Here is a 14012-nt window from a genome sequence, read left to right as displayed (position 1 = left end):
AAGAGGGGAGAGGGGGAAGAGGGGAGAGGGGGAAGAGGGGAGAGGGGGAAGAGGGGGAAGAGGGGAGAGGGGGAAGAGGGGAGAGGGGGAAGAGGGGAGAGGGGGAAGAGGGGAGAGGGGGAAGAGGGGAGAGGGGGAAGAGGGGAGAGGGGGAAGAGGGGAGAGGGGAAGGGGGAAGAGGGGAGAGGGGGAAGAGGGGAGAGGGGGAAGAGGGGAGAGGGGGAAGAGGGGAATAGGGGAGAGGGGGAGGGGGAGGAGAGGGGGGGGAGGGGGAGGGAGATGTGTGTAGGCATTTGAGAGATTTTAGTCCAATCAATATTTTTTCTTCTTCTTGATCCTCCCTTGAAACTTAATCCTAACTTCCTTCTTAAGTCAAGGATTAGCGAGAATGAATTTCATGCCCACTGCCCAGGAAATTAAATTCATTTACCTAACTATTTATATATAGGTAGGCCTAATTAAATCATATTAAAGGGTGATCCTACATTTCCTCCAACAACAATTTCTTCAGGCTTTAATTCATAAGAGGTTTAGGGTAAGGGTTGTAAAACTGAGTTTGATGTTAAGTTTAGGCAGGGTTAGCAAATTTTAAACACTGTATTGTTAAATGATTTTAAAACGTCTTTATCACCGCTTATTTTTCCTTCTTTTAAGATATTTTTTATTAAAAACACCCCTTAGACATATGTATGATAAAAATAATGTATATGTTTCTGCACTTTTTTTACAACAATTTTCTTACATAAATAAGTTATTTTTTGGGTGGCATTTACAAGATTCCACAATTGTTCATTATAGTACAAGTGAAAAAAATCCACCTTTTTACCTCTGCACGGACAAAAAAAAGGTATTAAAAAAGTCAATGTCGTTTACTAACCATCAATCAAAGTAGAACATTTAAAGTGACATTGGACATTTTAAACAGGTGCAATAGGTACCATTTGAGTCCAGATTTTTCTCAACAAATAACCTTCCTACTCGACTGCTAATGCTAATATCCATCAAACCCAAATTGGCAAATTCTGTGATTTATCTAGTGAACACTTCTCCCATTTTGTTATGTACCATTTCTCAGAAGAAAAAAATTGTGTGCACTTGTGCTCTACATATATTAACTGACACATGTTTTTACTTGCCCTTCTAATTAAAACATTTATGTATTCATTGACAACCAAGAAAATGGGAGTCTATGAAATTTGTACTCCCTGTAATAATTAGAAAAATAGGAAAGGTGCTCACAAGGAAAATAAAGAGTTGCCAATTTGCATTTAATTGATTAGAACTTTAAAAACTCAAAACCTTCCTCTCTCTCTCTCCCTGATTCTCCTCAAAGTTCCACTAATTCTCTCCTCTTTTTTATGCTTTCATTACAACCAGACTATCAGGGTGAACTCTACCTTGTCATTACCCAAAGCTCTTAAGAGACAAAACATCTGAGGTGTGCTCCACATAATAGACTTCCTGTTGGACTATACAATTGCAGGCTTGCTTGGAGCAGACCACAAATGAAAGGGCTTTTATCTTTGGAAAATCTCCTTTGGAACTGACATTGTTCCTGTTCCACTTCAAAGGTCCTGAAACTAATTACATGACAAAAGACTGGAAAGAAGGGGTGGAAAGTTCTTCCAATTTCATAAGAGTATAATGATAAGCAACAAAAGACTGTGAAGGGCAATGACGTCAAGTGATGACAACCTTCATGTGATGAAAAACTTCATAAATTTATAATGCTCTCACCTTCAAGTACCAAAATCATGGAAACTATACCAAGTAAAGTTACAAACATGTCATGACAAATTGCAGTTTTAACATATTATGTCGAACTGATGAAGATCTTCAAAAGGTAAAAAGCCTTCAATTGTTTTTTTGAAGTACCTCTCACAGTCACCTCACATAGTGAATTTGAAAGAAGATTTTTCACAAGTTTTTGAGAAGAGAAGAGTTACGATAAAATGTGATATAATAATAATAATAATAATATCCACACCTTTCACACTTATACCATACTTTAATAACAATTTTACATTATCACAGAAAATTTCTAAATATGTGCAAACTCTATCTTACTCTATCATACAAAATTCAAGTTTCAAAATAAAATTTAAGTCTATAAAAGAGAAGACAAGAGTTTTTAACAACTGAACAACCATAATTCAAAGCAGGCAAAGGTGAAGTATTGAATAGCTCCACCTCAGTTACAATTTGGCCAATGTCAACTTAGAAAACAAACATCTGTCTACAATGTCAGCATGGTAACTTGTGATATGACATTTGCTAGCCTCAAGAAAAAGAATGAAGATCAAGCTCCTTCAAAACTACCAACTGAAAATCATATTGAAAATATGTCAATTACATGACAATTTAAGCATTGGGTCATATCATTTAAGCTTAAATTCCAAATATTACTGATTATTTGACATAAGTAATATTTTCTAATTTACTTTAAATTTTGCGAACTGAAATTACTGAAAAGGGGGGCTCATATCTCACTTTAAAAAATTACTTTTGAATTAAATATTGGTTCAAGGTCAAATTAAAAATCTTCATTGAAGCATGAAGAAAAAAGTTTCAACCATTAAATGTGAGTCAAAATAAATTTGTTTAAAAATAAATTGTGAATTCTATAAAGGTCATTTTGTTTTCATTGTTTTATTTATCTGCTAAAACTCGAATCGCTTTAAGTATCTGTAATCTTGTTTAGATAAATGAAATTCATTCACTAAGCTTTGTCATTATTTGCAATCTTGCCTAACATAGGAGTAGACTATATCATGTTTGCAATATAGTGCATATTGTAACAAAGAGAGTTCTCTTACCGGCTTCATAGCCATAGTCCACAGGCTCCTGCTTCACGATAGTCTCCCTGAACCGTGTTTGATTGAATCCCACTCGGTTCTTGAACGGGAGGAACACCGGCTCAGAGTTCTGACGCTGGAATGGATGTGGTCCTCCACCACCACCACCACCACCAGATTCAGCTGCTGAGTTCCCTGCAGCACCCATCGGATGGGCCAGGTTGCCAAAACAGGGCTCGGAGGTCTGCCTCTGGAACCTACTATGAAATTATTTCAGAAAATTTCATGATCACTCATAATTTCAAAGCAGCTTGGTAACAAAATTTCACAAGAAAGATTCCTACTTTAGAACTAATTATCATGGGCTTCAAAATTGAATATCAAATAGACAAATTCAAATTTCAATAACTACCCCTGCCTTCCCTGTTACTGATTTACAGCTTTTAAAAATCATAGTTCAACACTTGCAGTGCTCTGGGCTTGGAGGCGAACGGCACTCAAACATCAGAATGATAAACCCCAACAAATTTTGATAGTAATTTTGTTATTAGCACTCAGTAGAATCCCGTTGTATATGACACATTCATGAAATGATTCCCTTACAAATACAGAAGTATACGTTTGGAGCCCTGCAGTAGAGACCAAATGATGAAGATACTCTTCCTCTTAATTAAAATAAGGACTGCTTACCTCTTATCCAGGAAGAAGCCAGGACCAGGACCTGGTCCATGTGCCCTGAAGTGATTGCTACTTGGCCCAAACCCGCTTCCGCCCGGTAACAGCGGCTCCTTGAATGTCACCATCTGACACATGGACGGCCCCTGCGGCGTCGTTGGCGATGAGATGCTGCTGCCATTGTTGTTGGTGTCATTGTTGGACTTGTTGCAGCTACTACTGCACATGGATGGCCCCGGATGCTCCTGCTTGATGATGCGGTTCATGTTGAGGTCGATAGAGGGGGATGCCATGGCTCTTTGGGCCATATCCACCATCCCTGATGAGTTACTCTTGGTGGAACCCTTGGCATTGCCAGTGGTGCTCTTTGTAGATGATGCGTTGCCCTTAGTAACAGGAGAGCTCTGTGGTGCCACTGCATCTGAGCAGGCGCTCCCTGGTGGACTGGGATGATCATCTGTAAACAAATATATATATTCAAGAATTAAAACTTCTGTTTAAAATATATGACTTTAAACATCTTCATGATTTAGAACCACTTTCTAATCAATTTCTCAATGAGCCACAAAATCACTGTCAGCTGTTTTGGGGTCTCTTATCAGCTTCTTTTTGGCACTTTTCTGCCATCAGTGCGAACTAAAGTACAATATGAAAATAATAAAGGGCTATAAAATGTAAAGTTGTAAACTCACCTGTACTGCTAGGAGATGGTGCAGGGATGACCAAAGAGAGTCCATCCAGTTTACTGAAGGGGTTGTCCACCAGCACCTGTTCCCCGTAAGCAAACTTCTGCTCAAATTTGTCAAAATCAAAATGGCGGTGGCTGGTGCTGGCCGCTGGTGATTTCATGTGCGCGCATGGTTTGTGGTATCCAGGACTCCTGGGTTCGGGCTTAATCTTGATGCTCAAGGGTACTGTGGATGAGATGAGAGAAATGCAAACAATTGGAATGAAATCTTCAACATTAATATCATGGATGCCAGTGTCTTCAGAAGACAGATTCACAAACTGACATTGGCTTAAATCTGCAGGGAGGTTACCTCAGCCAATACCAGCATTCCTTCATCCGCTGAGCGCCAAAAAGGCGGTAACATAGAAACTTCAACAAAGAGTTATCAAACTTCTGGCTCTTAACGGACAATTTGATGATGGATTCATAGACCTGCTCTATATCTGTAAATGATGTGTAGTGAAGGATTTTTCTTCAGAAAATCAACTTAGAATATGAGGGAATCAAAAATGGATACCGGTACATTCTTAGATGGTGAATTACTCCAGCCACAATACAGCATACATACTTCCCAGTTAAAATATATAGGGAATAAAGGAATCCATGACATTTGCTCCGGCGACAATTGCTCCGCTGTAAATTTCATACACTAATCGAATGGCTAACTTCAACCCTGGATTCAACACTATACCCTACCCTAAACCTAACCCTAAACCTAACATAAAACCCTATTGAAACCCTAACCCTAACCCTACATCTTAGACGAAATAAAGCCCGGAGCAATTGTCGCAGGAGCAAATGTCGTGTCACCAGAATAAAGATATCAAGAAATGAAGAAATAAATAAATAGGACTAATACGGTACATATAAATGGGGAAACTGGTAAAAGAGGGACATCCCTGTACATAATGACTACATGTATGTACCGGTATTACAAGCAATACAGATAGAGCAACCTAGAATCCTGCCAGTGATTGAGCATAGATGCCAAGCTTGAGCACACAATTCACACCAAACCAAACGGCTCTTCGGTTCAAAGCCAATCGCTTGTTAAAAACTGGTTGCTTACTGTCATCATCGAAGAACATGGCCAATGATCACACCTTACTATCCTCTGGGACTGTCTGAGATCTTTGGGGAAATCGCCTGGCCTTTTCAACTAAAAATCTTCCATAAGACTTACATGTACCAGGTACACATGTATATGCCTATCCCTTTCATAAAATGGGGATTGCATTTCGATTATCAATGGTAACACAGACTATTTTGGAAGAATGATATGGCAAAAGGCTGTGGACCACCATTTGTGTAATTAACTGGGAGTAGACTCCTACTTTACATCTAAGAAAAATTGTTCAGTGTGATCAGACGAAGTACGGTACACCTTTACAAAGAGCAATTTCTTAAAGCAGCACCCTTGTAACCAAAACAGAGGTTAAATTCCAGGATGCACGCATTATATACACTTCTCACGTTTTCTCACATGAAGTGCAAGTTAAGGTTAAATTTCAATTAACGGGTATTCCAAATGGCTTCACAGAAGATGGCTAATCCAAAGCTTTGATGACTTACATCTAGACAGCCCTCTCATACAGACAGCCACTTGACCATAGCCAGAGCACTCTGGTGCTCTTATTCCCACTTATTTTTCCACTAATATACCTCAAGCAAGTTATGATATGCCACCGTGATACTCAACTTCAGGTAGGATATACATGAAGTAAACAGAATATCTGCTTGGACTCTGGAGCCAGAAAGTCATTAACTCTGTGTAACATGATGTGAGGTAATGCCCTTCTGACTCTTAACAGATGAGAAATCTTATCTGTTTCCATATCTTCATTGCGCATCTTGTCTTTCGGCTTCCTCCTTGCTCTGGTTCATGGAATATAAGCTGCTGCATTAAGGGTGAGAGTGAAGTCTGTACCGGCATGGATACAGATACCTTGCGTTACTTTCAATTTTAGACCTTGCATTAATGGTGAAAGTGAACGCTGTGGATGGATATGGATACACTGTGCTGCTTTCTTTACCATGTTTGTTTTGCACACATGTATTGATAACGATACACCAGCTTTTTGTTGTTGCATCTCGCTTTACAAGATATGGTGCAACAGAGCCTCCCCAAATGCATGTATTGAAGTGTTCATGTATGGCTAACGAATATCACTCGTGGAGTTAAAGCTTATTTTAGTGCAGAGCTTTTTGCTTATGAATTATTGAAAGGAAATCAGTATAAACCAGTTCCGTTTCCAAGAAAATGACTCTAGAATACAGCGAAAAGCAATGGCCTGCTCTTTAATAAGCCTTTCCATTAAGAAAAAAAAACTTGTCTGTACATTTCATATTCACCAAAAACTGTGCTGACCCTTTGTTCATATCTGTAGCCTGACTGAATTATCTAGAAATAATAATGAATTACCAATCTCTAATTCTCAGCAGTAACATCCAAAGTGGATAAACATAGCCTACTTTAAATGAAGTACAATGAAAACCTCAGACAAAATTTGATGTTATTTGTCGAGTGGAAAAAGGATGAGAAAGAGAGGGAAAGAGAAAGAGAGAGAGAGGGAAAGAGAAAGAAAGAGAGAGAGAGAGAGCAAGAGAAAGAGAGAGAGGGAAAAGTGAGAGAGAAAAGAGAGAGAGAGAGAGAGAGAGAGAGAGAGAGAGAGAGAATAGAAAGGGGGAGATTGGAAAGAGCAAGCGAGAATAGATGCCTGCCTGTTTGGAAAGAAAGAGAGATTACAAGCAGATCTCACTTTCTGATACCAGGATATTTTTCCACTGTCTGTCATGTCACTGCTTCAAAAATGGTATGCAACGCTGTGACACTGACAGTCATCTGGATGAAGTGCTAGACCTATAAAGCCAAGCTTGACCTTGCATGACCTTTGAAAGTGAAATACTTCCTGTTTGGAGTGTCATGTTACCAAGGGTTCTAGTCTAGCCAAAGAAGGCCACTTTCTGCAGGTTATGGAGTGTACGAGGGGCCCTTCTATCGGCATAAAGAATGATCATTTCCAAAGGCATTTCACATCTATATATATATATATATATACATGTAAACATCTTAAATATTGCTTTTAGTTATCAGTTACTGTGACTGAATATTATTTTTTTTTCTTCATGTATATGCGTCAGTAGACAACAGATGCATAGTACATAAAACTAAGCTTACTGGTTTTCTTCTGAACTAATAATATATAATGAGACACAATATATGAATTACATTTTAAAGGTTAATATAATCTATTTGGTTTAAAATTAAAACTGATCATTATGTCCATTCTTGTCAAATCATCAAAAACCAGTGCATTTTACCAGTTATAGCTTTGAAGCTTGCTAAACAAAGGACAGTGTTATTATTCATTATCTTGCTTGCCAAATTTATCTTCTATGAATCTTTCAAGAAAATGACAGAAGGCTCATTTTGATTGTAGAGTCAGCGGTCTTGTGCTGACATAATTATGGCTGATTAGCCAATGAAAGTAAAACCAACCCAGGTATTTGTTATTATTAATAAAGGAGAAGATGGACAAGCAAGGATAATATTAAAAGAGATGGAAAGATTGAAGAGATGGATAGATAGAAGAAGGGACCATTGCAATCTGATGCGACGGATGTCTTGATAGGAGTGTGAAGTACGCTCGACCCCTGCTCGAAATGAAAAACATCCTCCCAGCCTGGTGACATGAAACGACAAACGGTGAATAAATCAGCGCACTTATTGCGCCCTGTCGAGCTCCCCTCTGTGAATGCTAACTAGGCTATAAGTGCCGCATATCGACTGTTTCATTATGGTGAAGGGTGGGACAGCTAGTAGGAATCTTCTTCTATGCCTGCTCTTTTAATTTTGTATTTATCTGTTAAGATTTAAAGAGTATCATAGAAGGAAGAAGTGATGATAAGAATGAGATTTGATAATGAAGGCCTTCGTGACTTTCATGTATTTCAAAAGACAGAATTGTGTTATTTATCTACATGTAATCATGTATAGTGAAAGAAAATAACTGACCAATTGTTATTGAGATTTATGGATAAAACAAATAAATAACTGAATACATGCTTACAATAATTGACAACCATTAAAATTGCAGGATTACTGAGAATTCCATAAATTATTAAAATGAAATGGAACCAATTTCTAAACCTACTGAGTAATTCATCTCTCAACATCTTTAATCAGTCCTATCTGACTGATAGGAGTAACCAGTACTTACAAATCTATTTTATCAATTGAATTTTGTTATCATACCATGTTTATGATCAGTTACAAGTTAACATTTTGTATTCATAATATTTGTTTCTCATCTTATTTATGTGTGCAATATATTTGTACTTATCATGTCTGTAAAATTCTATATGCATTGTGTTTATTGTGCATGGCCCTTAGTTTGTTAACTAAAAAGGCAACTCCACTTAAATAATACTGTAAATGAAATGAATAAGTACAGTAAATAAAGAAAGCAAGAAATAAAGAGATCATGAATACGCACTTACAAAAGGTAATGTTCACCTCAGTAGTGATAATAATCATCTAAAAATTTGTCAAGCCTCCTCATTTTCAATCCATGTTTGAATTTGTAATGCAAAAAAATGCAAATATCTTTGAAAAATGAATCAGGTAATATTGGTGACTGCACTTTAGGTTTGAAAGAGGAACCCTTTCATACCCTGAGTATCATTACCCAACCTAATGATTTAAAAGGGATCCAATATTACCAGTCCATTACATAGTCAAGTCCTCCTTGTTATATCCAATATCGCTTCAATCTACATCCAATAATGCTCATCACAATTCTTTTTTTATTGTTAGACTGTCATCTCTTTGCTCGGTAACTGTCAGACATGAAATATTAGGTCCACATCCAATGTGCAGACTGTCTGTCTGTTATGTATTTTCTTTTACGTAAGATCAGAGTGCTTTGTCTCAATGTTACTTCTTCCGACTATGCCCCCCCCCCCTCCCTCCCTTCGTAAATCATGCCCTCTTCCTCCTCTTCTTCCTCTTGCTCCCTCTCTTTCTGTTCTGTGCAGCCTTGTCTGGGGGACTGCAGGCCAGTCAGATCCATTAATCCATTCTGTACTCTAAACAACTACTAAAATCAAGTAAACCTTTTGGTGCATTCACACTTGCACCGTTTATTGTGAATATTGTAAAAGTTTTCTGTGGAAATGTCTAAAAGATGTCTTTGGAATGACTCCTGCATGAAACAAGGGAATTAAGTTGAAAAATATTGGAAATTTTCACACAACCCATTTACATAACATTCTTTTTGTGAATATGCTTTATTTTCTTGGTCCGTTTTGGCATATGTGGCTTATTAAAGAGTTTAGGGAGCAATCGCAGAAATCATCTGTTTGGAGCCAGAAGGGTATTAACACACATTAACACAGACTTAAGGATGAAAATGACCAGAACTATCCAGTGAATACAACATTTTGCTAAGAAAAAATGTTTTCTTTTTCTTTGTTTTCTGACTGTTATAAATGGAATATCACATATTCACATCTAGAGTTGGTAAATTCTTCTCAAAATTCTGTACAAAAATGGAAGATATTAATCAAAGTATATTGTAATTATCGTGATGAAGAACAAATGGGCACTTGCACATGATATTGCTAATAATTTACAACCATTGCTGACCATAAACCTGAGATGGCCTTAAAAATAGCTCGTATGTTTGTACCATTGCAGAATATCCAATATCTTACAAAGTGCTATAAATGACAGTGACTTGCCATAAATTGTAGGTAATTACAATTTTTTTACAAAAGTCAACCCACACTGTCCACACAAGTTCAAGGTAAGGTTCATTACTCTGAGTCAGCATTCATCTAGTTTCAGATTTTTCCCTTTTCATTTTCCCCAATAAAGTAGATTCCGGATTAATTTAACCACTGTGTCCTTGGCAAAGTAATAGATCAAACAGGACAGGAGTGCAAATATCTATTGTGAAATAATGAAATGATTTGATGAGCCCTCAGCTTACACAGCTATATGTTCAATATACCTCGGCCTTGACAGATAACAAGTGTGTACTGTAAATAAAGTGGTTTACCACCAAATTTCTTGGTTAAGGCATTGTTTAACAATGCCAAATCTGAGATTCATGGCCCTACATGTTATCAGTGTCTGTGATATGGTGTAATATGGAAGCCCTAAAACAAAAAGCACTTCGTGAAGTACTTCGAAAAGGTAACAATCTTTGATTGACCATTTTTACCATACCGGTACTTATTTTCCCCAATAATCTGCAATGTTCTAAAATACCGTTGGGAAAACGATTTTTGAAATTTCAAATTCCAATCATAAATATCTTGATAATCAAACTGGATTGGCTTGTAAAAGTCATGGGATTCATTTCTGACCTAAAGGTTTATAACTATGATTGCAGTATGAGCTAAATCCAGGATTTTGTTTAAAATCAGAGGCAATGTTTCCCAATACCTTTAAGGAGAACATTATTACAACTGATCCATTTTGAAGAGCATTGCATGCCTGGAAATATATATTATTAAATAAATAGCATTTTAACACAAGGTTATTTGTTAAGAAGAATATTTATTACAATTTTGCGTCGAACTTGTAAGTAATGTACTGTACAACATAATTTGAGACATGACCCCAAATTAATACATGTACATGTATGTACATGTATACAGAGGTATACATTGGTATTGTCATTACTAAAAATGCTGGCGCTATGGTTGACACACCCTTTTGTGTTTTTAAAGAGCTTTTCCACTTTAATAGAAACACCAAGTACTTCATGCTAACCTTAAATATGAAAGGAACTTAATTAAGAACCACTAATCTCTTCTTTAATCCCTTTACTCTATGAGTAGCATCAATCAATAGAAACATAAGCTTAATGAAGCAAATTATATGTACAATCCCCTACTGACAATCAAATGTCAAATATTGAAGACTGGAGATCATCTGCATGGGGGTCATACATATATTGAAGATGCTAATGAAATCCAAATTATTTTTTTTAATAGATTTTCACAAAAATTCTAGTTTGTGTAAAAATATAATAAAAAACATAAGATACGTGTAACAATACAATACATTTATCTCAGAAAGAAGAAATATCAACAAATTTACAAAGCTGTTAATGTGCCACTTAAAACACAGGTGACATTGCTCAATTCTACATAGATAGCATTGAAAATTTTAATGTACACTTGTAACTGTCACGAACACACAAAAGATGATACCCCCCAGCAGTACAATCTAAAGATATACTCATCATATTGGTAATTGTTTTCTTTTCTAGGTCGGGTTCAATGTATAGGTTATTTTTTTATTATATCAATCAATGACGGAGAAAGAAAATCAATTATTTTCTAGCATACGATCTATCATAAAAAAAGACTATGATAAGGCTTCTGCGATAGCACTCAGTCTCAGGGCAAGGACTTTTTATTTCTGGATATATAAATAATGGAGAGGTTTTAAAAGGAACAAATTATATATTCTATTTAGAAATAATTTATTCTCTCTTTATATCCTTCATTTTCTTCAAAACACTTTTTCCCACTCAGCAGCATATCGGGTTTCAGCCTTTGGCTTTTATCTAAAATAATTGCAATATTTATATATGAATATCATATTCACATTTGGCATATATTTTTAAATGACTGTAAGCTACACATGCAATTTGTAATCAATTCTTAATTCAAGTCAGAGCTGAATACAAGTCGAAGCTAATATCATTTTATGAAGTGGAGGGGATAAAATGGGAACGTTATCTCTTTTCCGATAGAGCTACATGTGCATGTACCTTCTTCAGTTCTTGCAAAACTTCATGCATATTGTACTTGAAAACAAAAGATTAAAGTATAGTATATTCTAGCTCTAGCCAAACAATATCTGTGCAAATACATTGTGAAGAGCCTTTTTCTTCAGGGCATAATTATTTTTTCTTTGAGAATCCTTACAACAACAAAAATATTATACATTTCAAATTCAGTTGTTTTTTGTTTTTTAATCTAAAGATGATGTAAATTGTCTACCAAGAACCAAAAGAGGATGAACGTGTTTAAATTAAAAGTACATGGGTTAAATTCCTTCTGACTTTGAGCAGACAAAAACAAAAATGATACCTTCAGAATGTGTATACATGTGTGCATTGATCATTATATGCTAGCAGATGGGGGCAACAGGAGGGCAAAAAATCAAAGGCCAACAAAACAAAAACAAAAAATAATTTCTCACAATCATGAATACAAACAAGATTTTCCCAGGAGTGTGGTAAAAGGGCAGAATAAATGAATCTCAAAAATGTAGGCCTTGGCTAGGCAACGTCTCTAGAGAAATGGTGGTATTGATTTGAGCATTACGTAGTTTCAGAGGCCCAAAATAATAATGCTCCAATGAATAGTGAATTCTGTTTTTAGAAACACATTTAAAAAATGTTGATGATGAATCCTTCCTGACTTATCAGGTCAAGTACGAATAGGAGCAGATTGAAATGTCTGCTTTTACAGGCTTTCCATAGACATTTACAATTTTAGAAAATACAATCGTTTCAGCATCATAATCTACTAGGAGATGATACACTACCACAATGCAGAACGTTTTGAATACAATAGCCCTCATGTACATGTACAAATCATTTATGAGGCTGGCCGGGCCAGGTACATGCCCACTCTGAGAAGTATCTACACTGTATGACATGCTTGAAGTTGTTTTCTGTAGATGTGCTGTATATTAAAATCAAAGCATTATGTCACAAATAATATGATACAAATTTCTTTAGAATTAACCCACTACTGCACATGAATATTTCAACTAAAAACCAATTCTAACTTTGTAAAATTGCTTATATATCATGGACAAACCTTTGTTTAGTTGTAGGGGTAAAGGTAAAGACCAGTATTGAAAACGCCCCAATTTCAAAAAATGAAATGGAAGCTCTTATTACCAATGATGTGAAAGAATATTTTTTGACTAATACATGATAACAAATTTGCTGGGAAACCGCCTACTAATTGATATATTTGGTAAATTAGTTTATCTATTGGTATATGAGAGATAAACGCACGTGTCGCGCACGTGTGCGTAGTCCCATATACATCTTTCTGTGTACAGTGCTTGTAACTTTACGCAGACCGGGCCAAATTTCTTATCATTTTGATGATTCCAGAACTTGCAGTACACACCCATACTTATATGCTAGATGATCAACCTTTTCTGATTGATTCCACAACATTTCTTTCACAATGCAATCGCATGACCATAACTGGTCTTTATGTTTGAGAAAAAATGTCAAATTGTTAACATGGATTTGATTCTTTTATCTTCTTAATATGCATAAAGCACCAAGTAGTATGTTGATCTAACATGGACTTCAGTTTGCATATGTCATAGTCCACCAAAACTACTAATATGTTTGTCTTTCTAACTGTTTCCGCTCGAGCAATACAGCTTATCGGAAATGGCCTTGTTTGAACAAATCTTACTTCAATGCTTTTAAACCAAACAAGAAATATCTTTATTTGAGCAGATCTCAAAAATATTGACACTAATGCAGGTGCACCTAAAAGATACAAAGTTTTGTTCAAATATTCTTGGACAAATGCACACAAGTCACACGGTCAAAATATCAAAATATTTATGAACTACAAAAATAATTTTCTTGTAAGTTGTGTCCCCCCCCTCCCCTCTCTTCTACAAATATATCCATCCATTTCCTCTATCTCATACTCACTCTCACCAGCTGACACTACCTCCCTTGTTTAAAAATATATAATGATAGATATTTAGACAAAAATTGAAGAAGTGGAAGCATCTGAACTCTGAA

At 36.2% G+C, this 14012-nt stretch overlaps 1 protein-coding gene across 2 annotated transcripts in view; it reads right to left on the bottom strand.

Moving 5' to 3' along the window:
• Nucleotides 1-14012, bottom strand: part of LOC580556 (ETS translocation variant 1) — a 60979-nt gene that overhangs the window by 13834 nt on the left and 33133 nt on the right. The window contains exons 5-7 of one of the 2 annotated variants that reach the window (XM_780608.5): nt 4163-4384; nt 3486-3927; nt 2817-3052 (exon numbers count right to left, since the gene is read on the bottom strand). In XM_780608.5, coding sequence (XP_785701.4) covers nt 2817-3052; nt 3486-3927; nt 4163-4384 — 900 coding nt within the window. Of the gene's footprint in view, nt 1-2816; nt 3056-3485; nt 3928-4162; nt 4385-14012 lie in introns of both variants that reach the window. The other variant, XM_030973486.1, reaches the window with a different exon arrangement.

Source organism: Strongylocentrotus purpuratus, unplaced genomic scaffold, assembly GCF_000002235.5.
Source record: "Strongylocentrotus purpuratus isolate Spur 01 unplaced genomic scaffold, Spur_5.0 spur5_scaffold_6, whole genome shotgun sequence".
Classification (NCBI taxonomy): Eukaryota; Metazoa; Echinodermata; class Echinoidea; order Camarodonta; family Strongylocentrotidae; genus Strongylocentrotus; species Strongylocentrotus purpuratus.
The sequence above is the reverse complement of the archived record's forward strand: the minus strand, read 5'-3'. Positions and strand labels throughout refer to the sequence as shown.